This window comes from Cynocephalus volans, chromosome 2, assembly GCF_027409185.1.
Source record: "Cynocephalus volans isolate mCynVol1 chromosome 2, mCynVol1.pri, whole genome shotgun sequence".
In the NCBI taxonomy this organism is placed as follows: Eukaryota; Metazoa; Chordata; class Mammalia; order Dermoptera; family Cynocephalidae; genus Cynocephalus; species Cynocephalus volans.
In genome coordinates, this window is record NC_084461.1 from 82,796,062 (window position 1) to 82,819,391 (window position 23,330).

At 37.1% G+C, this 23,330-nt stretch overlaps 1 protein-coding gene across 2 annotated transcripts in view; it reads right to left on the reverse strand.

Moving 5' to 3' along the window:
- Positions 1-23,330, reverse strand: part of ELL2 (elongation factor for RNA polymerase II 2) — a 75,834-nt gene that overhangs the window by 45,965 nt on the left and 6,539 nt on the right. For both annotated transcript variants that reach the window (XM_063085822.1, XM_063085823.1), the window contains exon 2: positions 10,419-10,466. In XM_063085822.1, the coding sequence (XP_062941892.1) occupies positions 10,419-10,466 (48 nt within the window). The remainder of the gene's footprint in view (positions 1-10,418; positions 10,467-23,330) is intronic.

Below are 23,330 nucleotides of genomic sequence, written 5' to 3' on the forward strand. Positions count from 1 at the left end.
AGGGACACTTTTTTTTATTCATCTTTAATCTTGTATGTACTTTATACAATTCTAAAATGTTCATTCACTTTGTTTTTCAATCAGAGAAATAATAAAGGCTGTGTAAAAAATAATAACCAGGTTTTAGGTTAGCACTATGACACTTGCTCTTCATGACTGAATTACCTTACATATTTTTGAAAGAAGTCAGATATATTTTTTACAGAATCAGAAGTTGTGAAATATAAGACTTCATCCAAAATTAATCCTGACTTATAATTATCATATTTTTAAGTTCTTTAAGAACACTATCCTCCTTAAAAAACAAAACAAAACAAAAAACACCAAGCATCCCTTGCAGAAAGTTTTCCTTAACAGCCAAATACAGAACATTCAAATAGCTGTGGAAATAAGTTAGCATCATCTTACTGTTCAGTGTAAGTGGAATACTCTCAAATATCTTCGTTCCTAATTCGTGAAGAGTGACATTAATGGATTACCAACACAACTAGATTAAGAGAAAACTAAAAAGCATTCAGATTAGTCATAAGAAAGAACTTCTTAGTATTAATTAGTACAGCATTACTACATTCATAAAGATGGCTATGCCTTATATTCTCACTCTAAAATAAGATAGCCCTAACATAATTTATTGAGTGATTATTAAGTACTCTAAGCTTTTTAAGTATTATAAAAGACTGCATGTTTCCTATGACTGCTTAGGTACCAACCTTCTACTGGTGTGGGCCCAATTTTGTTCTCCTTAATCAGTTCTCTATTGCATTCTAAATTTTATTACCCTAAGCCCCACTAAGAACTTCACCTTTTTAAATGCAACCCATTGCTACTTTTCATTCCCCTAATCAGTACCTTCCAGATTGAACTTTTTCCCAGGACATTTCACAATATCATTGCTCCAAAATGTCAAGTGTTAATTCAGGAAAGTAAATGGCCTCTCCTCTCACACCCTTGATAACACTAGCAACTCTGCCTGTACCTTCTTTCCACTGGGGAGAGAGATCACAGACGGGGAAAACGTTCTTTCTCCACTGATAGATGACAAAGCAACTTTTAAGTATTTGACTAGTAAGATAGTCTGGTGTCTGGCTATAGATAACTTCTCAAGACCTGCCTTCTCTATTCTCCTTGTCAACCTGTTTTTTAAACTTTAATATTCAGCTTTTCTCCTAGATTCTTGTCATATTTAAACTTGGCATCTCCAAAAATTTCTTCTATGTTTATAGAACTAGGAAATATAGATAAAAATGCCTTTTTGGCATCTATTGAAGTATGTTCTGGTTTTTCTCATTTAACCCATGAAGATGACAAATTTTACCTAAAGTTAACAATGAGGACTTTTATTTGTGTAATATTTGTTTTAACAAAATAAATACAGCTTGATAGTTATAAAGCTTGAGGATATAATGAACACCTGTAAACTTACCACTCAAGAACTAGAACATTAGAAATAACATGTCTACTCAACTGCTCCTCTCCTTTTCCCTCTGCCTGCCTTTTCCTACCAGAGGTAACGACTATTCTAATTTTCAATATTATCATTCCTTTTTTTGGTTTTTAACAATTTTATCACACAACATATTGTTAGATTTTGCCTGTTATTAAACTTTATAACAATGGTGTCAAATCATATGTAGTCTTCGGCCCACTTAAGAGTTTTTGCAGTCGTGTCGTATACAGCTATAAGTCACTGCTTTTCGCTATTGTATACTCTCCCACTGAATGAATAAAACCACAGTTCATTTCTATTAGCCTGCCATTGTTCTTAATTAGTGTGAACGAAATTTGGCAAACAGAGCTTCAAATTCTCCCTATGTTGGTAATTAAACTAGTATTCTTGGCTAAGAAAAATAACTCTTTAGCTTCACACCAGAATTCCATCTGAAAGTCCACCTTTTCTTTCTTCTCACTACTAGACTTCCAGGTATAATTAAACCCAGTAAAATGTCCTTTGGAGTGGCTTCTTGAAAATCCTTTTGGTTCCAAATCCCCAATGCTAATGCCTCCTGGATAGCTCCATCTTGATTAAGAATGAAGTTTGGAGTGTTATCGGAACATCTGATGTACAGCATGTCCCTAACCAAACACACCCAATGTCTCCTTCCTCAACAGGCTCTTTCATTTATTTCAAATCTTGAATAATGGCCTCACCATCCAACCAAATGCTTAAGTAATGAATACACAGCCATCCCTGACTCTTCCCTCTCCACCCTTCTCATATACATATGGAATGACTAAGACAGCTACTGAAAAAGCATGTTAAAATACAAACCTGACCACATGACTCCCTGGCTAAAATTTTTTAAACAGATGATAATCTGTAGTTTTTCTAAGCTATAGGTTGTGACCCACTGGAAGGTCAAGACATTAATTTAGTGGATTGTGACCAGGGTACTTTTTAAATGAAAGGGAATAGAATAGAAAATACAGTACATTGATGGAGTAAGGGTAAATATTGTTCGTGGGACTTTATTTCAGCTGTGTGAATAAGCACACCTACATGTTTAAAGGGTCACAATGTAAACTGTTTTTTTTTTACTGTGAATTATTTATTTGTAAATGTGCTCGAAAGCCATTCATCTACTAAAGCAGTTTTCTCCCATTAGAGAGGTCAGAGGTCTTACTCAGAAATTGATGAAAGTCAAGAAACTTCTCCTGCGAGAATGTATACATACCTATACGTATGTATATTCTTCTCATTCTTATGATAGTGAATCTAACTATCATAAGAAAACCTGGGGAAAATTTTTAAAGTCCAGATTCCCAGATCTCATCATAGACCTCCAGGAGATTTTATAGATAAGAAGCACTGACATCCAAGGTGAAATTCTAACTCCTCAGTGCAAACACTGCCACTTTGCTCAGGCTGCACCATAAGCCAAAAAGCATTTTCCCCTTCTCCAATCAGCTAACTCCTGGTAATCCTTCAAAGCTCAGCTCAAATATTACTTCCTCCCTGAGGCCTTCCTGACTATCCCTTTCCCCTTGCTAGTTGGGGAGGAGCTCAACAAGTGTCTACATGAATGTGAGGATGAGTGAAAATGTTCACTGAACATTTGTCACAGGGAAGTGGACCAGTAAAGTGATGAGAACAGGCTCCGGAATCAGACACCTAGATTTGAGTATAGGCTCCTTCACTCACTCACTGTGTGAGCTTCACTGACTAATATTTTCAGAGCCATAATTTATACATCAGCAAAATGGGAGCATCTGCTTCATGGTATCGCTGAGGATTAAATGAGAAAATATATGTAAAGTGCTTAGTATAGGGTTCTTAGCATATAATATTCAATAAATTTTAGCTAAAATTATTGAAAGATAATTGGAAGCTATAGAAAAATAATGGATAATAGATAATTGTGCATTTTATGCTAAATATAGTACAAATTATAAGACTTTAGAGGGATTTGAAAGTTCTTAGGCTGATAAAGTAAATTCAATAGTCTCAAAGCATATTTGTGGGCTTTTTAAGTCCTTAAGTCAGTAAAATTCTTTTCTTCTAAATTTGTCTGCAAAACAAATTATTTTTATAAGTAAACATTTTTGGATCAAATACAAATATTTTTATTTCATACTCTTGTCTCTTCCAGTATAAATCGCAATTCAAGAATGGCTATAACAATATACCTTTTCTGTAAATTCTCTAGTTTACCTAATATATTGAGCTAATAATAATCAGTAAATTAGTCAAGTGTAGAGTCAGGAAAAAAATTTTTTAAAATTATTTTATTTAGGTAAAATCTTACTGCAGCAAACAGGAACTCTCTAAATACTTCCACTGTACTGCTGGAATTCACTGAATCTAAGATGCCAGAAACTGAAACAATTCCTGATTTTATGAACCACTACATTATATAAAATACTGACACACTATGACACAAGTAGCAAGAAGTCACTGGATAGTGAGATGTATTCTAAGTTCAAAAAGAAAAAACAACACACATTGGAATCAATGACATAGTATTTTTTGTTGTTGTATTAAGTGTTGTTTGAACTAAGATCTGGGGCTTGGACATGTTCTGCTAAGTTGCTTTTTTTTTTTTCTTCCCTGCTTTAAATTTTGACTTTTTTGAAAAATAAAGCTCTTCAAAGCTCATCTTGTGTGCCTAGGATAGTGTCCTGCACACAGTAAGAGGTCTATAGATATTTAAATAATGATCATGGTTCAAATTTAAGAGATGTTTTATCTATAAGAACCACAAGGTATCACAGAATGGTAAAAGATTATTATTTTCCAAGCTTAAATGAGTGTTATTAAAGTGACATTGTCTGCAATGCAGATGACTCAATTTCACAAGTTTCAGTTTTCAATGGGAAACAAAAAAGGAAAAGCCATCAGTGGCAAATTTTATTGATAGACAATGACAGTTAGGAATAAGAGCTGGCCTTTCCAGGTCATATTTACCTTTGTCTACACAGTGTCTACCATGGTGCCTGGCACAAAATGTGTATTCATAAATGTTTGCCAAATGAAGATAGTAAGCTTAAATCACTGCTGAGAATACAATTTGTGGTATTTGTGACAGCTCAGATTTCAGTCATAGTTCCAGTGGCTGCTTTCCAAAGTGATGCAGTCTGGTGAAGAACAGAGCAAGATGGGCATCCCTGTTTGTACTCATGTTTTGGGGGGCTTGTCTTGCTGGAGCCCATGCTGGAGCCTTTGGAATGCTGTGGTCAGTGAATACTTTAAGTTAGTTTCCTCAGGCATCACAAATATACATCAAAGTCACCCTCCCACCCTTTACCATTCTGAGCTCTTTGAGGGCAGAGACTGGGCGGGGTCCTCTGTGTCACTGGTGCCTATAGGTACACAGCCACGGTATAAAGACAAGATGGTGAATTTAGCTCACTGCTCAGCTTATTTAGGAAACCTTGCAGATAGCTCTTATCCAGAAGGAAAAGGAGGTGAGAGATAAGTATCAACATAAAATAGAAAATTTGGTCAATTTACAATAGCTTCAAACTATGATTAAATTTGGATGATATTATCATAAAATTATAAATAATAAAATAATATGAGTTTCCAGAGTTTCTAGGGGCAGCCCATACCCCTGGCTAAAATGAGATTAAAAACTGTGTGTGTTATTCACACACACACACACACAAACACACACCATAGTTAATTTTTTTTAATTAGGTAATTTATTTTATTAATATCTTAGTAAATTAACATGTGGTTAAGAGTTGTAATTAATGTAAATATTAAAATAAATGCTATCTACGTGTCAACCACTGTAATATTAAAAAAATTAAAACAGAACTGCCATTACAAAAAGATATAGTTTTAACATCTTTCTAGTATTAATTACTTTCAGAGCCAAGAGTATAAAGGTAGCTGTTAGTCAGCAACCTTCTAAGCAGACAGACTAAATACAACCATTGGCAAAACCAGTGGGCTAGCCAAATCAAAAAGGGCAGGGGAAAGAAGTCAGAGGGAAGGCATACCATCTAAGAAGGAATGGCAGTGGTGGGGACTTATTTTTATCTTTGCTGCTTGTTTCAAGCTGATAGTTATCTTTGCTTCTCAGGTACCAAGTAGGGTAGCAGTCTGCGGGAAGCATTTTCCCAAGTTGAAATTGCCTACTAATTTCATGTACTGTATAATTTAGTTTTTCAGATCCAATCTTCTCCCCAGCCTCAACAAAGTAAAATAAATAATTAACAAAGTATTTTTGAATGCTTTGCTAAGTTTGGAGATTTAAAGAAAAAAAAGAAAAAAAGAAAAATCCAACCCTCTGTTCTTTAGAGTTAATGACTCTACCACAAGAGTTTTATAGCACTATCCAAGTCTTTAAAGTTACTATTTAAATGCCGATTTAATCTTCACAAGGTCACTCTGCCTTTTTGGAAGTCATACATTTAGAACTTGTTTGGCTGGCTATTCCTTGTTCATTCTTGGAAAAGTGCATGTGACTCAGTGTTTCACAGGAGACACTGCATGGTACTTATAGAAAATATTTTCTATTTTCGGTAGGGAAAATAATTTCTAAAAATTATATATGCAATACTAACTTCTATTTTCTAAAGCCTCTGGGAATGCTAAGTCTGAAAGTAAGTAATTAAATTAGAAAGAATTTTGGAACAACAGTCTCATAACAAATACTGAGTTAATTCTAGGGTCTAAAATCTCATATACTATGACAAAATTAACATTATTTCTTACTGTCCTGGGGCAATCGCTTCCTAGACTTGAGTCCCTAGGCTACAGGCAAGTGGACTCTGCAAGGCTGCCACACACCAGCAGCTATGGCCACTATTTACTGTTAAAAACTTTGCCATTTCAGATTTTATCATAATTATAAATATACCACAGATCTACCTCTGTGTGTGTGTGTGTGTGTGTGTGTGTGTGTGTGCATGTATGTGTGAGTGTGCACGTTCACAGCTCTTAATAGGCCTTCTGAAATTTTACATACTTATTGCCAAGATATAATATTTCGTATCTACTAAAACCTTTGTTTAAAAATGCTGGTTCATACCAATCAGAGATAAACACATAAGCCTAATAGTCTCCTGTTTCAATAGAAGTTCTCAGTGGAGGGTTCTGGATAAATCCTACATTATTAATTCTTCCCTAAGTATTAGTCTGTATGTGTTTATAAGTCTCTTGAGTTCCCTCAGAATGAGCCCATGTCTTACCCATCCCTGTATGTTTTCACAGTAAGTCAGAGCTGAAAGAATGTTTATGCAATGAATAAGAAACAAGCAGAACAATAAATTAACCTATTAACACATTCATTAGAGTTTATTGTTTAGAATAATTATGTTAGTTGATAACTACATCAGTAACAACTGCCATCACGTGAAAACACTGTGTTAACTTGCTTCCAGCATCTCTTCTTTCAAAGCAGATCAGTACGGCATGAAGAACTTTTCCCTAGTCAGTCGTATGAAGACTAAGACTATAGTTATAGCTCTTCCTCTATCAACTGTGTATCTTTAAACAAAAGGCTTTCAACATGTGTGAAAATAGTTTAGTTTTTAAAAATTGACTAGAACACACATCTTTGGAAAATTTTTACCTGCCACATTTTCAATATCTGGTCAAAATACAGAGATGGCACTATCCTGATTTTTATAAAGCTTGCTTGACAATAAAAATGTCACTTTTGGAAACTGGGTGCATTATACCAACATACCCCTCTGGATGTTGTAACTTAAACCTCAGTGCAATAGCCTACATGAATCTTATCAACAACCTTTTCTGTTCAAATATACTGGTCTATAGATACTTATAATCCTGATAAAATTTTATTTACAAGTATCCTAGGTATGGATTAAGAAGTGTGAGGATAATTGGTTGACCCACACTCTTCAGAAGCAACAAGGCATTTCTGGATGATTTATTTATTCAGCTCCTGATATTCATGAATTTAGAAATCAAAATCAACTGCTTCCATAAATATTTACTCATTTTTCTGAATACAGATAATGCCCTTAATGACCACCCAGTTTCCTGAGCACCCTCTTCTACTCAGAGAAAGGGTTGGGATGAACTGTGAAAGATAAATTTTTTATGCTATAGAAGCTGCTGCCCAACTGTGATGATAAAAATCCAGATAATCAACGATTCTCAGAATTTGCACTCTTTAACAGCATATTGCAATACTTAAATGTTTCACTCTGCATTTATTTAGGAGAAAACTTCAACCTCAGAAAACATGTTCAGGCACAAAAGTAAATATGCTTAAAAGCTAAGCTTCCAAGACCCAAATTCTGGCCTTCTAAAGACATTACTGAGGGAAAAAAAAATCCTATAATTAGTAAGAAGGAACAGCATAACCATGCAGTGCTTAGTATGAGCCTCATCAGGGAAGCAAAATATTTTAACACTACATGTTTACTTTAAAATGATATTTTAACAATGTTTCAAGTATATCTACACTTGCATATGACACTATCATAATAGTTAAGGTACATTTTCAATCACGTTTGATATAAAAAGACAAAATTTCTCATTAAGGAAAAGTATCTTTTGTGACAAATCTAAATTCAAGCCTTCCAATTTAAAGCTCCCAAACATTTTCCACATAGGAAAACTCTATAAGCATACTTCAGAGAGGCAATCAGGACAGGCAACGTTAAATTATCACGGCTCTTGAAAAAAACAGAGGAGCACTGTACAGAAGACCCTCACATTTGTGGCTCTGCGTATTCCCTGTGGGCTGTGCCAACCCACTCTCTCCCCTGTAATGACTCTTTGTTTTTACTAAGTCCCAAAGGGCTGGAGAGAGCTCCGTAAAGAGAAGGGGGGGAGGGGTGGGTGGAATGCAGCTGCAGGCCCTATAACAATGCTGAGTCCATATATTTTGCTCCCAGTTACAATAATAAAAAGGGTGGGGGATTGAGGAGATAGATCCAGAATAAGCAAGGTAGGGCCAAGCATCCTATAAGCTCTCAGTCTGCAGCATCTCCACCCCCATACTACAGAATCCAGTCACCATTCATTTGGGTTAAAAAGGTTATCTGTTAAAATTCAAAAACCCATTAAGATTTAAACTTATCAGTCATGTATATCTAAATTACTTTTATCGGTGAACTATATGTAGGCAAGGAACAAAGTAGGAAGAAAGTGAAGTAGGCGAAGATAAAACTGGGGGAGCTTGGAAACATGGGACAGGAAAGCTGCTGGGGAGGTCTCAGGTAGGAGAATTCGGAAAATGCCCAAGGTTTCAAATATTGCTTTGCAACGGTGCCTAGGGTCTGCGGGCAGCAACTATGCCAGAGAAAATAGTACTCCTTTGGGGACTGCTAAAAGCTGCAAGGGTCAGAATCAAGTTTGGAACCTGCGCATATTGGTTCCCTGTCATTTAATCTTTCAGCCTAACTAGGTACCTCCTAAGAAAATATCCATTACTTGGATTTACCTGGCCTCAATGTCTCAACTGGGAGAAAGAATTCAGGGAAGCAGCAGCCCCGGAACAAGGTGATTTCCCTACAGCTTCTCCTGAGAGAAAAGCAGTTCAAACCTTACTCTCCCCTCCCTTAGTTGCCCTCTGCTTCCAGATAACCTTTACTGAAAATCCAAGGAACCCTCTAGGGCTCATGGACTCAGGCATGCCTCTGGAACATCCCTTCAGATATTACTGACATCAATAAAATTTGCAGAAGAACTCAAGGAGACTTAAATAAACAACTGAACTAACTCCTCAAATATAGGATCAGAATATGCTAAAGATTACCTAAAAAGCTATACAACAAAATTCAGAAGACAGCTTGTTTTAATTAGGATCCCATTCATGAACACTCAATTACTGAAGGCGGAAAAAAAAAAAGACTTCATTGTAAAGCTGTCATGTAGAAGCAAAGCCCTGACATCCACACAAATATCTCCTTCAAGTTAGCACTGCACAACAGATTTAGTACTCTTAGTCCTCATTGAATGATATAATTAATTTACTCTAGAAATGTTTTCAAGTTATAAAGTTTAGAAAGATTATACTTATTTACATTGACGTTTTTGCATTTTGTGACATAACTAAACAAAAATTCACAAGTATGTAGACTTACAATAATCAAGAATTATAGGGCTGGCCTGTTACCTCAGTTGGGTAGAGTGTGGTGTTGATAACCACAGTGCAGGGTTTGATCCCTGCTACTGCAAAAAAAAAAAAAAAAAAAAGAATATGATTCTCCCCCAGCTTGCCTTTCTCTATAGCCCTAAAATCCATTTACAGATATTCCAAATCTCCATACTGTAGCCAGTTTATAGGGACACATACAGAAATGCACATTAATTAAGTGAGGAGGCAAAAAAGAATGACAGTCTATTTTATATTGACAGTAATAATTAAAAATAATACTAACACTATTCCTGTAAATTTTATCATGTATTATAAACACAAAATTCGTAGGTCCATTTTATTAGCAGTTTTCATTTGTTATGCTTTTAATGGCAGCAATAAAATAAAGAAAATTTTATCCTGGGTTTAATTCATTTTTTGTTTATTCTATGTACGGGAAAAGCTCAATTTCTATTTATTTCATTCCTAGTATGTACAATTAAAAAAATTAAGTGTATACACAGCACACTTTTGTTAACAGTAACAATAATCACATAAAAACTTGCCTGAAATTAATAATTCTTTATGGATGTTTAGTTGGTAAACAAAACATATTCACATAATACTTTGATGTTTGGTATACTTCAATAAAATGGTTCAAACATACAACTATCCATGATTTGGGGAAAAAACACTCGATGTCAATTCTGTATCTGAATTTTTTTTTAAATAAACTAAGAAAAGAAGACAACTCACGTGTCTTAATTGAAGATACCAGAAATCCTCATTTAGTAACAAAGTTCATAAAATATGAGTGACATTATAGTAAGAGGCTCAGATAAAAATAAACTTTTAAAAGTTTAATAGCATGTAAGAAGAATACTAGATTTTTCTAGCTAGATCAATAAGAGTACTCACCCCTTGGAGCCCTTGGAACTGAATCGAAGGTCGAAAAGGAATTAAATTCTATTGAAAGAAACATAAGAAACAAACAGGTAAACCTTTGTTACAGTGATGCAAAACTAAATGTTTAAACTTTATATCTATGCATTTGGTTAGTGCCATAGTGTGGAAAAATCTCTTTTTATTATATACTTACTTACGCATGTCATTATATCACACTGTTTACATTTCTCTGAACCACACAATCAAAAGGTATATTTTGGCAGTGAAGCTAATCATGTTTTTGAAACTGACATGATTTGACAAAAAAATGATTAGTATACTAAAAAAAAAAAAGAGAGAGAGAGAGATTAGTACACAAATTATACTAATTCGATTTTACATTAAAAAAGTTATCTTGCTTAGCCCCCTGACATTATTAATAGGAATGAGGAGAAGGAAGAGATAATTGGAGGAACTTTGCAAAACTCTTATTAGGATGCTGGAGATATAAAATTAAACTATTTTGAGAATGAACTGCAGCTTTCCATTTTCTCACATTTTATCAGAGATTAGGTTTTTCTTTGAGGGTCAAATAAATTACTAACTTTCTCACAGGATTCTCACCAGGAGAATGTAATTTCTAGAAGAATCTTTTTGTTTTATTATGAGCTTTATCTTCGTCTTAATTTCAATATTTTATTATATAGTTGTGCATGTGGAACAAAAGCTGTAATTATAAATATCTGCTATAGTCTCCAGCAGGATTTCCTGTATACAGTCACCAGTATGATTTTCTATGGGAATGCTTTTCCAAATTGCTAACAGAAATTCATGGAGAAATCAGATTTGGGTAATGTTTAACAGTAACACATCCACCTGTAAACTGTTCTTCACACTCTCGCATCTAAATCCGACGTACAAAAACAAAAACAGTGGTTTCTGGTTTCATCTCTACCCCAAATAAAAATACAGGGGCGCTCATGTGTCTTTCCCCTCAGCCAGGGCACATCACCTTCCACTTCCAGCTATGTCCCAAGACTTTTCTGCAAATTTAAAAGTTTACTAATCAGAATTATAATAAATGAAAGAGAAATGAGGAAAGGATAAGAAGTTCTTTAAATGATAGACTACTTGAATGTACAATTAAGTGGTAACATTAATCATCCTATTATTATTTACAAAAATAGATAAACATCTTCTTGGAGAAAATATTATAATGGATATTGTTATTGTTCTACCACCATAAGAAGATCATTTAACTTCAGCCTTGTCAACAGAATCAAAGTACTACTGGGTGACTAATTCATTTCTTGGTGTGGGAGAAGAGGATTTTTAGAAAAGGAAAGATAAAATGGTAGTACTTAAAATTTTAAAACCCAGTTTTTAGTAGCGATTCATTCTAATTCATTGCATTTTACAAAAACATAAAATATAGATTAACTTTCTTTAAAGGGGAAAACCCCACCTTAATTTACTCTTCTTGAAGAATGAAAGCATGCCCGCAGGAGCCTAGGAAGCCCCTCTTTATGTGGAAGTAGGATGGCCCTACAATTTATGTAACACAGATTCAGGTTTCAGCTTTCACAGTATTTCCATCAGCCCTGCCTCCTGAATCTCCCTCCAAGTTGCAAACACTGAACATCTCCTTGGAGACATCTTACACTTCCCTCTTTGACTCCTTGCAACCCGGAGTCTATCTTCAATTCACCAGTGGAATTTGAAATTCTCTCTCCATCAAGTTCATCGATTCTTCTTGGTCAAATAAATGTAAACATTTACTCAGTTTTCAAATTGCTGACTTTTCCACTAGATATTAGCTTGTCTTCTACTTAGGGACACCAGTCATCTCAGCTCTTTGATCAAGCTTTTCATTTAAAAAACTAGTGCCCTTCCTTTCCTCATTCTAGATGCACTTTTTCCTGAAGGCTCACTGTACCTGTTTGGTGATGACTGAATCTCTTCTCCATTCCTCAACTCACATCTCTCCATAGCCTGCCCCTTACTACTGCCTATAGAACATTTTGCATTAGAAACTCTCAATGACAGGCAAACTCTAAACTAACTCCCTCCACCGCCAGCCTCCCCAATCAAACTGGCACCTCTTTCCTACATTTCTGGCAATGACTTCTATCTTCTTGGTTTTCCAGGCTCACAACCTTAGAATTAAAGTCTCTTCTCTCTCCTCCCCACCAAAAAAAAAACCCCATTAGTCAATTACGTGTCACTAGACTCAAAGCATTCCAAATTCAGAAGAGGCCTTAGAAATAATATAGTTGATATCCATCCCCCACAGATCGTGTCCCAATAATAACTAAGCTGACAGCAGAACTCAGGACTCAATCTTCCTATTTTGCTATGTTGCTTTTCTTCTACTACCCTTGTGTTCCACACATATCGGCTACGGGAGACACGGAGACACGAGGGTGGATGCCTAATCCCTCATGCCAGAGTTCACATTGTAGTTGGAGAAAATTCAAGTAGTAGGCAAAGTACTATCAGGAAGTGCAGTAAGAATTCTCAAAAAGGAGAGGAGTATATGTGTTAGAAGAGAGACTAGAAAAGTCCAAGAGTTTATGGAAAAGGTGGATTTTGAATAGCAGTAGAAAAAATAAACTCCAGGGAGAGGAAGTGCGCTGAGAAGAAAGGCGAGAAGATAGGAATGGTCACTGGGTAGGCACAGGCCAGGTCTGTGTGTGTACAGAATTCTTCTGCACTTGAAATACAATATAAAGAATGAGAACTGGACCTGGTGATTCCTGCCTAATCTTTCCCTGTCTTCCAAATTTGTCTTCATTTTTAGTTTCTATCTGCTTCATAATAAATAGGACAATAATTTAAATTTCAGACCTCAGGATGTCTGTTCAAAAGGTGAAATAACCCTGCTGTAATCCCCTCCTTACCCCCTCACTGATGGTCTTTAAGGCACTTTGACATGAGTCTCTTCCAATTTTTTGAATAAGAAAGAGAATTGCTGAAAGAATTGTTTTGGGGGATGGCAGCTCTTCCAGTCATGTATAAAATAGACGGACAGAGATGGATTGGGGCAGGGCAGGGCTAGGGAAATGGATTAGAGAACAGCTCCAGCAGATGCTTTAGAAATACTCTGGAAGTGGTGATAAAGGCCTAAGTTAGTAAGACTGCATCTGGAGCCAACAGGAGATGGTGGGCGGAGCAGATATTTCCAAGGAAGACTGATAAGATGTGCTGAAAGCACCAAAGAAAAATGATGCCAAGGTGGCTCCGGGGCTCCTAATCATCAGCTCCAGACTCCCTCAAATTAAGCTTCCAGTCTCTGCTTTGAAAGCCCCTGGCCCATTTCAGTCCCTTATCACTTAGCACCTAGATAAAGGCCTTCCTCCTTTCCTTCAAGTCCTTCCAAATGCTCAAATAGCTAGCAGAACCTCTCTCAAACACCACTCTCAGCAGGTCACACAGTCAGCTGTGGGTTCCTTCCCACTGTCTATCAAAGCAAAGCAAATTCTTCCACAGAAAACATACCCTCAATTATAGGACCAACCAATTTCACCTTCCATTTCCTCCCAACAGTGGCTCAGCCATGTTAACCTTTTTTAGTTTTACAAACACTTTCCTCTCTATTTCTACCTTTTTCTTATTCCTTCAACCTGGCATAACTTCCCAAACACTATTTTGCCAGTCCATACTTACTGCTTACTTAACATTCAAATTCAAGATTAATATCCTCAGCAAGGCCTTTCTTTGGATAAACCAGGAGTCAAAGACTCAGTGTCTTCAAGGAGCCAAGGCAGACACATGTGGAATAGATGTGTAAAGCAACAATGAGTGGTAGGTACCTGGTGCATGAATGCCCAAAGGAAAAAATTCAAATTTAAAAATGTCAAATCTTGGGCCGAGCCCGTGGCGCACTCGGTAGAGTGCTGCGCTGGGAGCGCGGCGACGCTCCTGCCGCGGGTTCGGATCCTATATAGGAATGACCGGTGCACTCACTGGCTGAGTGCCGGTCACGAAAAAAAAAAAAAACGACAAAAAATAAAATAAAATAAAATAAAAAAATAACATGTATCTTTGTGAACTCTTTAAAAAAAAAAAAAATGTCAAATCTTTTTCTAACCAAACAAAACTCTGCTGCCACATTATGCCCATTTTCACTTAAATTGTTTTTCTAGATACTAGTGCCTACTGTTACACTACATTGGGGTGTATTTTTTCATAGTTTGTCTTACTCCTAGTTGTTATGATACAGAGGACTCATGCATATTTAACGTACAAGTATTTATCTGCATTGTGCTCAGCTAAAAAAAGTACTGTAAATCATTTTGGATAAGTTCACTTTATATATATAGTACTCCACTATAAACATTATACACTTATACAGATTACTGTTCAGGGTTGTATACACAAAACAATATGTATTGTGCATTACATCAATTTAGAGACTTTCAAGAACAAATTTGACTTTATGCAACTTTTTATCTCATTCCCTGAATTTAGAACCTACCCTCTTGATATACTTATAGTTCGACCTATATTGCTTGACACCTCAACTAATATGATCATTTTTATTTACATAGTTTTGTAATGTACAGAACATTTTTATATCCATTGTCTCAAGTGAGCTTCCTCAACCAGTCCTGGGTGGTAGACGGCATCATGATCCCCCATTTCGGAGAGAGAATAAAAATAATGAGTCTCTAAGAGGTGACTCTAAGAGTGCATTTCTCAGAGTCACAGAACTAGTGATTAGCAGGGATGGACTTTAAACCCAATCCTCTGAATCCCAAGTACAGTACTTTTTCCTTCTCTTGACTCTGAAATAGGTTATCCATAGTGATAAACATTTAAAAGACCATAAATGCTCATTCAGTTCTTTTGCATTTTGTTTCCAAAGGAAATGAATTTCATAAACTCATTACAATTTCCAATTCTGTTTCTGATTAAATAAAAACTAAAAAAATTTAGTTTTTGTTTTTGTTTTTTGCTATAAGGGCCATGTATAATAAAGGAACATATGTAAATACTTGTTATCATTTTCACTTAAAAAAACAATGAAACCTTCACCTATGGGATAGCTGTGTGTATGCATCTAAACAAGCAAACTAAGCTTACTGTTACTGAAAAACTCCTTTAAGATATCTGACAACCTAGAAAAATACTTAAGAGTATCTCAAATGCTTTACTGATTTTAATCTCAATTTTAGACAAGAAGATGTTACTAAGCTATAACTCTTGAGTGTTTTAAAAAATGCCACAGGAGAAAACAGCTAAAACTCTGTACCAGTTATTATGCATTTGAACACTGTTAATAGGATAGCTACCAGGAATAATAAGTTCTAAAAGTCAATACCATTATGAGCAAATATCTCAAGCATGTTAGTTTTTTGTCCAAATGTTTTTTAGCCTAAGTTTAACTGTACAAACAAAACTTCAACTCATTGTATCTTAAAGAATTTATTAAGGGGAGTTCTGGTCAAGATGGCAGAATAGACGGTTCCCAGCGTCACTCTCGCCCACAAATCAATGAATTTACAACTATAAAAATGTAACATCAGCCAAGCTGGGGCCGCTGGAGCTCAGGTGAAGAGGAGGAGAGACGTATGGAACTCATGAGGGTAGGAGAAACCATGATGAGAGACAGAAAAAACTGCTCTAAGTGTTTCGGGCCATTGCCACTTTAAGGTTCAAGCTGATAAGTGCATGGTGCAGGAACCGGCAGCTGCAGCTGTGCCTTTTAGATGGAGTTACTTGGATGTGGAAGGGGAAAAGAGGACTTTGGCGGCCCCCAGGACAGCAAGACCACTAATAGAGTTCCCATGGACCCACACAGGAGCGAGGAGCCGGAATAGCTGAAAAAGGGGAGCCATTCAGATGCCAGTGAGTCAACACAAGGAACTGGCGCAGGGCCCATCCCATGTGTTTGGAAGATGGGCGGTGGGGGAGAAAGGCCCACTGGGAGAGAACTGGGACACAGCAAAGACAGCCGATGCACCCCACAATCAGCGCAGGACCACTCAGAAGAGACTGGTCGGGAATGCAGAATTGAGTGGGGTACAGTTTGATGAAAAAACTGAGGTCCAGATCAAAGTTTCTACACAACCCAGGTGCACCGACTATCTGGAGAGCTGGAAGTACCTATAAGGTCAACCATTAAACCCTAAGCTGCACAAAAAGCCTTCCCTAGGGAAACAGCAGCAAAGCAGAAATGTAGCTCAACCACACAGCTCAAGTACTGGTTCCCACAGGAAGTTCTCTGGTGTTAGAAATAAGCAAAGGACAAAAAATCGGTTCTGGCCCAGGCACACCACCAATGCCTTGGGGCCCACCAGGGGACATGAGGCATGGAGCCAGGGGCAGGACCCCTGCCCACAACCACTCACACTGCCAGCACCTCAGGGGGCTCCACCCAGGAACCTGAGGATTGGATCCAGGGACCGAACTCCACTCCCACATCTAGGCACACTACCAGTGCCTAGAGGCCTGCCCGGGGACCTGGGGCTAGCAGCTGGGGACCGAACCAGCTTCCCACACCAGGCACACCACACCAGCACCTTTGGGCCCACCCAGGGACCCAGGGCATGGATAAGGGGACCAGACCACCCTCCCACAACCAGGCACACCATGCCAGTACCTTGGGGCCCACCTGGGGACCCGGAGCATGGAAAAAGGAACCAGACCCCCCCTCTTACAACCAGGCACACTGTGCCAGTGCCTTGGGGCCCACATGGGGACTCGTGGCATGAAGTGGACTGGACCCCCCTCCCACAACTAGGCACACCATGCCAGTGCCTTGGGGCCCTCCTGGGGATCCAGGGTATGGGCCCAGGGACTGGACCCCTCCTCCCACAACCAGACACACCTTGCCAGTGCCTTGGGGTCTGCCCTGGGACCCGGGGCATGGAGTAGGGGATCAGAACCCCCTCCACAACCAGGCACACCTTGCCAGCATCTCAGGAACCACTCAGGGACCCAGGGCATGGAGCTCGGGATCAGACACTCTCTACAACCACGCACACTGCCAGCACCAAGGAGCAGGCCAAAAACATCTCCCTGTGGGTGGTCCAACACAGCCACCATGATAACCATGGCCAAAGTGAAGGCAGCTAGATGCCATAGCCACGACACAGATGGCCCACCAACCACTGGAGTGCGTTGACACGAGACTCACCAGCAGAGATAAAGAAAGGAGGAGGATGTCTCTCTCCACAGAGCCCATTTCAGAGTGACAGAAGAAGCATCTGCTCTATGATAGTATTGGGGGACCTGATCATGTCTCTCAGCATTGGACGATCATTTGGGCAGCAAATCAGAGTAACCATTATTCTTTCAGAGGGAGAGAAGAAATCTAGGGTGATTAGAGGGGGGGAAGAAAAGGGGAATGGGGAGGGATTGGACAAGGGGCATAAAGAGTAATTATGATTTGTAACAATACATATGCTAATAATACTGATTTGATCAACATATCTCAATGTTGAACCCCCAAAATATGTATAACCAATTTTGATTCAATAAAAATAAAAAAACCCAAAAAACAACAACAAAATGTATTAAGTACATTCCAATTAGAAATGAGTTTTGGTAGGCCTTCAACTTTAACTTTTGCTTCTTAGCTGTAATTAAATATTTGCACCAAGTACTTCTTTTGAAAATCAAGTAACTCTACTGAATATTTGAGCTATAGGTAAGATTATGATCTGGCATCTACATCCTGCGGAGAAACACAACTGTAGAAACTTGTTAGGAGAAAAAAAAAAAAAAAAAGAAATTCACAAGGGAAACTCCTTTTTACAAATGTTTCAACACCCTGATAAAGGTAATGGTTTGCAGTCAAGAGATTCTGTTAAACTCTTAGTAGTTGCACAGTTCTTAGAGCTCCTTGAATTAACCCTCTATACCTTTTATGAAATGTACGGCATTCTTAAGCATAGAACTGTAGGCCATAATAAAATGCTGATAAGTTTGGTTATACTCTTGACATCTGCAATTAGCAGCCAATGCTACTGCAACAAAAATTGCTCTATGACCAGAGAGATGGATGTCCACTTATTTCCAGGAACTATTCCTCATAATACGTTAGAACTATAAAAGTAACATATAATTTACTAAGTAATACTAATTTCTGGCATGATTCCTTTAGGGTGGGAGAGAAATAGTAAAGGTCAGGTTTCTCTGGAGTTGAAGAAAAGGTTATTTATCCTATGAAAGTCATTTATAATCATCTCTTGATTATTTACATATTGCCTATCCATGTAAACAAATTAAATCTATAGTTACTTTTACTTCACTAAACATCATTGGTTTTGTGAATATACAAACATAAGAAATGGCATTCTGGGCCTAGAGAAGAGTAATTTCTCTAAGAAAAAGAGATGTTTCCATCTTTATTCTCTAAGGTGAGAGATGTACTTGAAATACCTTTAGCTTCCCTTCTGAGTCCATCACAGAACTTTGAATTAACTCACAGTTAACTCTTGAATTATTTAATTAAATTATTTAATTCAAGAATTCTTGAATTATTTAAAATCAACCAACAATTATTTCTCAAATACTTGATATTTACCTGGGTAACTAAGATGCGTTATAAGTCATGATAAAGGTACTGCAAAAAAAATTCCAAAGTCAAATATAATTTTGGAATCCACCCCAAACAAAAAAACTTTCTATAAATGGTAATATTAGGTTCAGGTGACTGCTTTAAGTGGGATGATTTTAAGCAACAATTATAGCCAACCAGTTACTATTAATTGAGTGCTTAAAATGTGTCAGGCACTATAACCATTTTTACTGCCACCTCCAGGAATTCTCAGAAACACCCCTGTGGGGTACACACTATTATTCTCATTTCTGAGTCCTATGAATTACCTAAGACTACACAGCTAATAAGTGACCTGGGACTCAAACTCAGTAATACTTTAAGAACTATGTTCTTATCCACTATTGTCTCACTTTAAGAACTGTGCTCTTACCCACCACTTTATATAGCTAGCCTTTTCTTGCCCCTCTCCAACAATAGTTACATAAAATTAGAAACATCTGAAAGCTACAGAATTAAGAACTGATAGCAAATCACTTTTTTGTTTTTGTACTCTGGCTTAAGGAAAATATGAGGCAATTAAAAGAATTTGTTTTCACTTGTGCAAGTAAATAGTAAAAAAGTAGACATGATTTTCCCTGGGATACAACTTGCATAAAATAGATCATCTTTCTTTCCTAACAAAGTCATCATACCATTTAAGAACCTGTGTTTATGATTTTTTATTTCAAGAGTCATTTTAGGAGGCTGTCCTATTAGCTCAGTTGGTTTGAGTATGGTGTTATAACACCAAGGTGAAGGGCTCAAATCCCTGACCAGCCAGATGCCAAAAAAAAAAAGTCATTTTATTCTTTGTTTTTTACAATGTCACCTGATTAGAGAATCCAAAGACCATCTAATAATTATATTTTAACCACTGTAATAAAAAATAGGCAAGGAGAGGGGAGGAAGAAAGAAATGGAGCTAAAACCATAAATAGCACAGGAAATCGGACAGTTGGTCCTGAAGAAATCAAATATACTCATCTCTTGTCAAAAGCCAGTAATATGCTTAGAATGAAACATGATGTGAAATTTAGAAATAATCCAAAACTACTTTTATAAACGGATCTCCTTCTTTACTTCAAACCTTTTATTAGATGCCAAAAAGAGATTCATTAAGCTTCACAGAACCAATCTAGTATTTTGCCTTGTGAATCAATCCAACATTAGATTAAGACAAACACCTTTTCTGCATATTTGGAAGAACCAGATTAAAGAGCATATGGAGTAAAGAATAATTTATTTCTAGCATTACAGCATATAAAAGAGTGAAATATAGAAGGGATTACTAAAACAGTAAGAGCGCAAAAATCTAATTTTAACAGAATCCTTGTTTTGAAAGATAACTTCTGAAAAACTGTAGCTATCTGATGCAGGCCAAATTAAAAACAAAATTATTGTTATCTTAAATCTCAGGATTCCGAACAGCTCTTAAAGGATCATGGAAGGCAAAAATATAAATGAATAATCAGCAAAAAAGTTAGGTACTGTGAACCAGCCTTTAAATCAACAACACTTGTGGCATAATATCCTATCAGTTTCTCCCCAAGAGCTTACTATAGGCCTTATAATTGTATAATAAACTTTTATGTCTAATCTGACTATAAATGCAAATAGAGATCTGTTCCCTGGGATCATGATCTCTAGAGGAGAAGTATAAGAAGTGGTAAGAATAAGCTTAGATTGGAAATGGAAGGTATTTATTTTTGGGGGGCAGCTGGCCAGTATAGGGATCCAAACACTTGACCTTGGTGTTATAACACTGTGGTCTGAGCAATATTTTTAAAAAAACTAGAAACTGATAAAACGTAACCTCAAAAACACTTTTTTACAAAAGGAACCATTAGGGGACTTTAAACTGAGAAACTACATGATTATACTTAATGTTTTAAAAAGATCACTCTGGCTGCTGTGTGGAATGGGTTACGGTGGGGAGGGGTGGAGTAGAAACTTAGAGGCTAACTGGGAGTCCATGGCAGTGGTCCTGAAGAGAGATGATGGTGGCTGGGACTGGAATAGTGGTAATGGCTAAGGTTAGATTCCAAATATTTTGAAGATTGACAGGATTTGCTGATGGACCAAATATGTAAAGAAAAGATGAGACAAATAAGAGGTTACTGGTCAATTTCTAGGCAGCTGATGGAGAGTGATGCCACTGACTGACAGAGATGGGGAGCACTCAGGTAGATGAAGGCTTGAGGTGTGAAGTCAAGAGTTATGTTTGTGTATGTTAAGTTTCAGTCTCCTATTAAACTTTGATGAGGTGATAATGTGTTGGAAATAAGTGCCTGGAGTTGGAGAAAGGTCAGATCTGGAGATAAGTATTTGGGAGTCATTAACATACAGACAGCATTTAAATCCATAGAACTAGATGAGCTCACCTAGGGAGCATGAAAAAAGAGAAGAGAGCTGGGATCTCCACCATTCAGAGGCCAGACAAGCAGAGACCGGCCAGCAAGGGAGATGGAGACAGAATGGTCAGGGAGGTAGGAGGAAAATCAAGAGAGTGTCTCTAATAGGAAGAAGTGGTCAATAGGATGTAATGCTGCTTCTGAGGCCTGTTAAGACAGAAACAGAGTTGACCATGGGACTTGGCCACACAGCACCTTGTGAGTTGCAATCTCAGGGGTTTGGTGGGGACAGTCGGCTGAGCAAGGATGGCAGGTGAAGAAGACAACACTATTTCTCAGACACCTCTTCAAACATAACCTCTCTTTCTTTTGATGTTCCCCTTAAACACAGACTTATTGCATTTGTGTTTTGTACATCTTTGCCTGCTTCTACTAAATGACAAGCACTTTCTTGAAGGCAGGCACCATCCATGACTTATTCGGCTTTATATCTCCAATGCCTAGTTTTATGACTGGCACGTAAGAAGATGAATAAATGTTTGCTGAGAACAAATGAATATTTGGCAGCTGTAACTCTGCCAAATATCCTACCTCTTAATCTTTTTTTCCATCCTCTTAATCTTTTATTAAAGAAAAAAAAACATCTTAAGGTACTTAACTGAGATTTTACTACATGAACAAGTTTTCTGGTCCTCTGAGGCATCATGGTTTCTAATAATGGAGCCAAAAGCAATGATACTAAGTAAACATTATCTTAAAATATGTTAACACTTAAGTTTCCAGGTAAGCAAATTTAAGTCTTAAAGTATTTCAGTGAGTCTTATAAGAAAGTTCAAGCCTGGTTCCTCCCTTGAATAAGCTCACTTGTTCAGTGAAAAAAAACCTTCCAGCCAAGGTTACCTCCATGGATCATGAACCAAGCACCCATATTATTAATCCATTACAATGTACAATGTATAACAAAAGCTTTATGTATTCTTGATTCTTTTGTTTTGTTTTGCATAGGGAACTGTTGACCAAAAAAAAAAGAAAAAGAAAAGAAAAGGGGAATCCAAATACCAAAATAATCTGGAAGAAGTGAAAACATCGACCCTTTCAACACCTTTAGGAATTATGCTATTTTGAAATGGTATTTGAAATGTAAATCTAGGCACATTATACAGTTACTTATATTCCAATAATCACTAGGGGCAGAAAAACCATAGAAAGTCTGATTTTCATGTTAAAATCAAATTAGATTTTCATATTATCTGTGTTCTATGATGGTCTTAAGAGCAATTTATAGAGCAGGATATTCAATGAAGGAAGTCATTAAAAATACAAACAATTTTAAAAGTCCTGCTCAAAACAAAATTTTTCCCAAACAATGTCAACTTCCCCCAAATTATCAACAATCTCCAATATTTCCATCCAAATGGAAGTTTATGTAAGACATGGAAGCAGGACTGGGTTGATAACACTAAGGGTTTGGAATCCCTTACCAGCCAGCTGCCCCCCTCACGACAAGTAAGCAATATAGGATTTTTTAATGTCTGTCTCTACCTCAGACTCCCAAATATAATTCTCAAATATAAAACATCTAATCAAACCCAAGTGACTGAACATCTTAACCTTCATCATCAACATCTTTATCTCCCCCACCTCCACCCTTCTCCCTCCCAACTGCTTCTGATTTTCCTTTTTTTTTTTTTCACTAAGGTTACCCCTCCTAAGGCCAATGGCTAGAAATCTCAATTCAATCCTCTTTCTTTAAAATATGTTGTTAAATTCCATAGATTCTATACATCTCTAATGTCTCCTATCAGCATTCTAGTGTAGACCCCAATCATCTCTGGCCTGGATCACATATTTCTTCCTAACTTACCTACTTCCTTCCAGATTCACATTATAGTCATCCTGCACACCAAGACCAGAATAATCCTAAAGTATAGCTCAAATCACCTTAAATTTCTATTCAGTGTTGACAGAATAAAATCCAAACTTCTTAGTAAGATAATCAACCTGCTCCAACCTGCTTTTCCTCTTTTAAACCCTACTGTATTTTTCT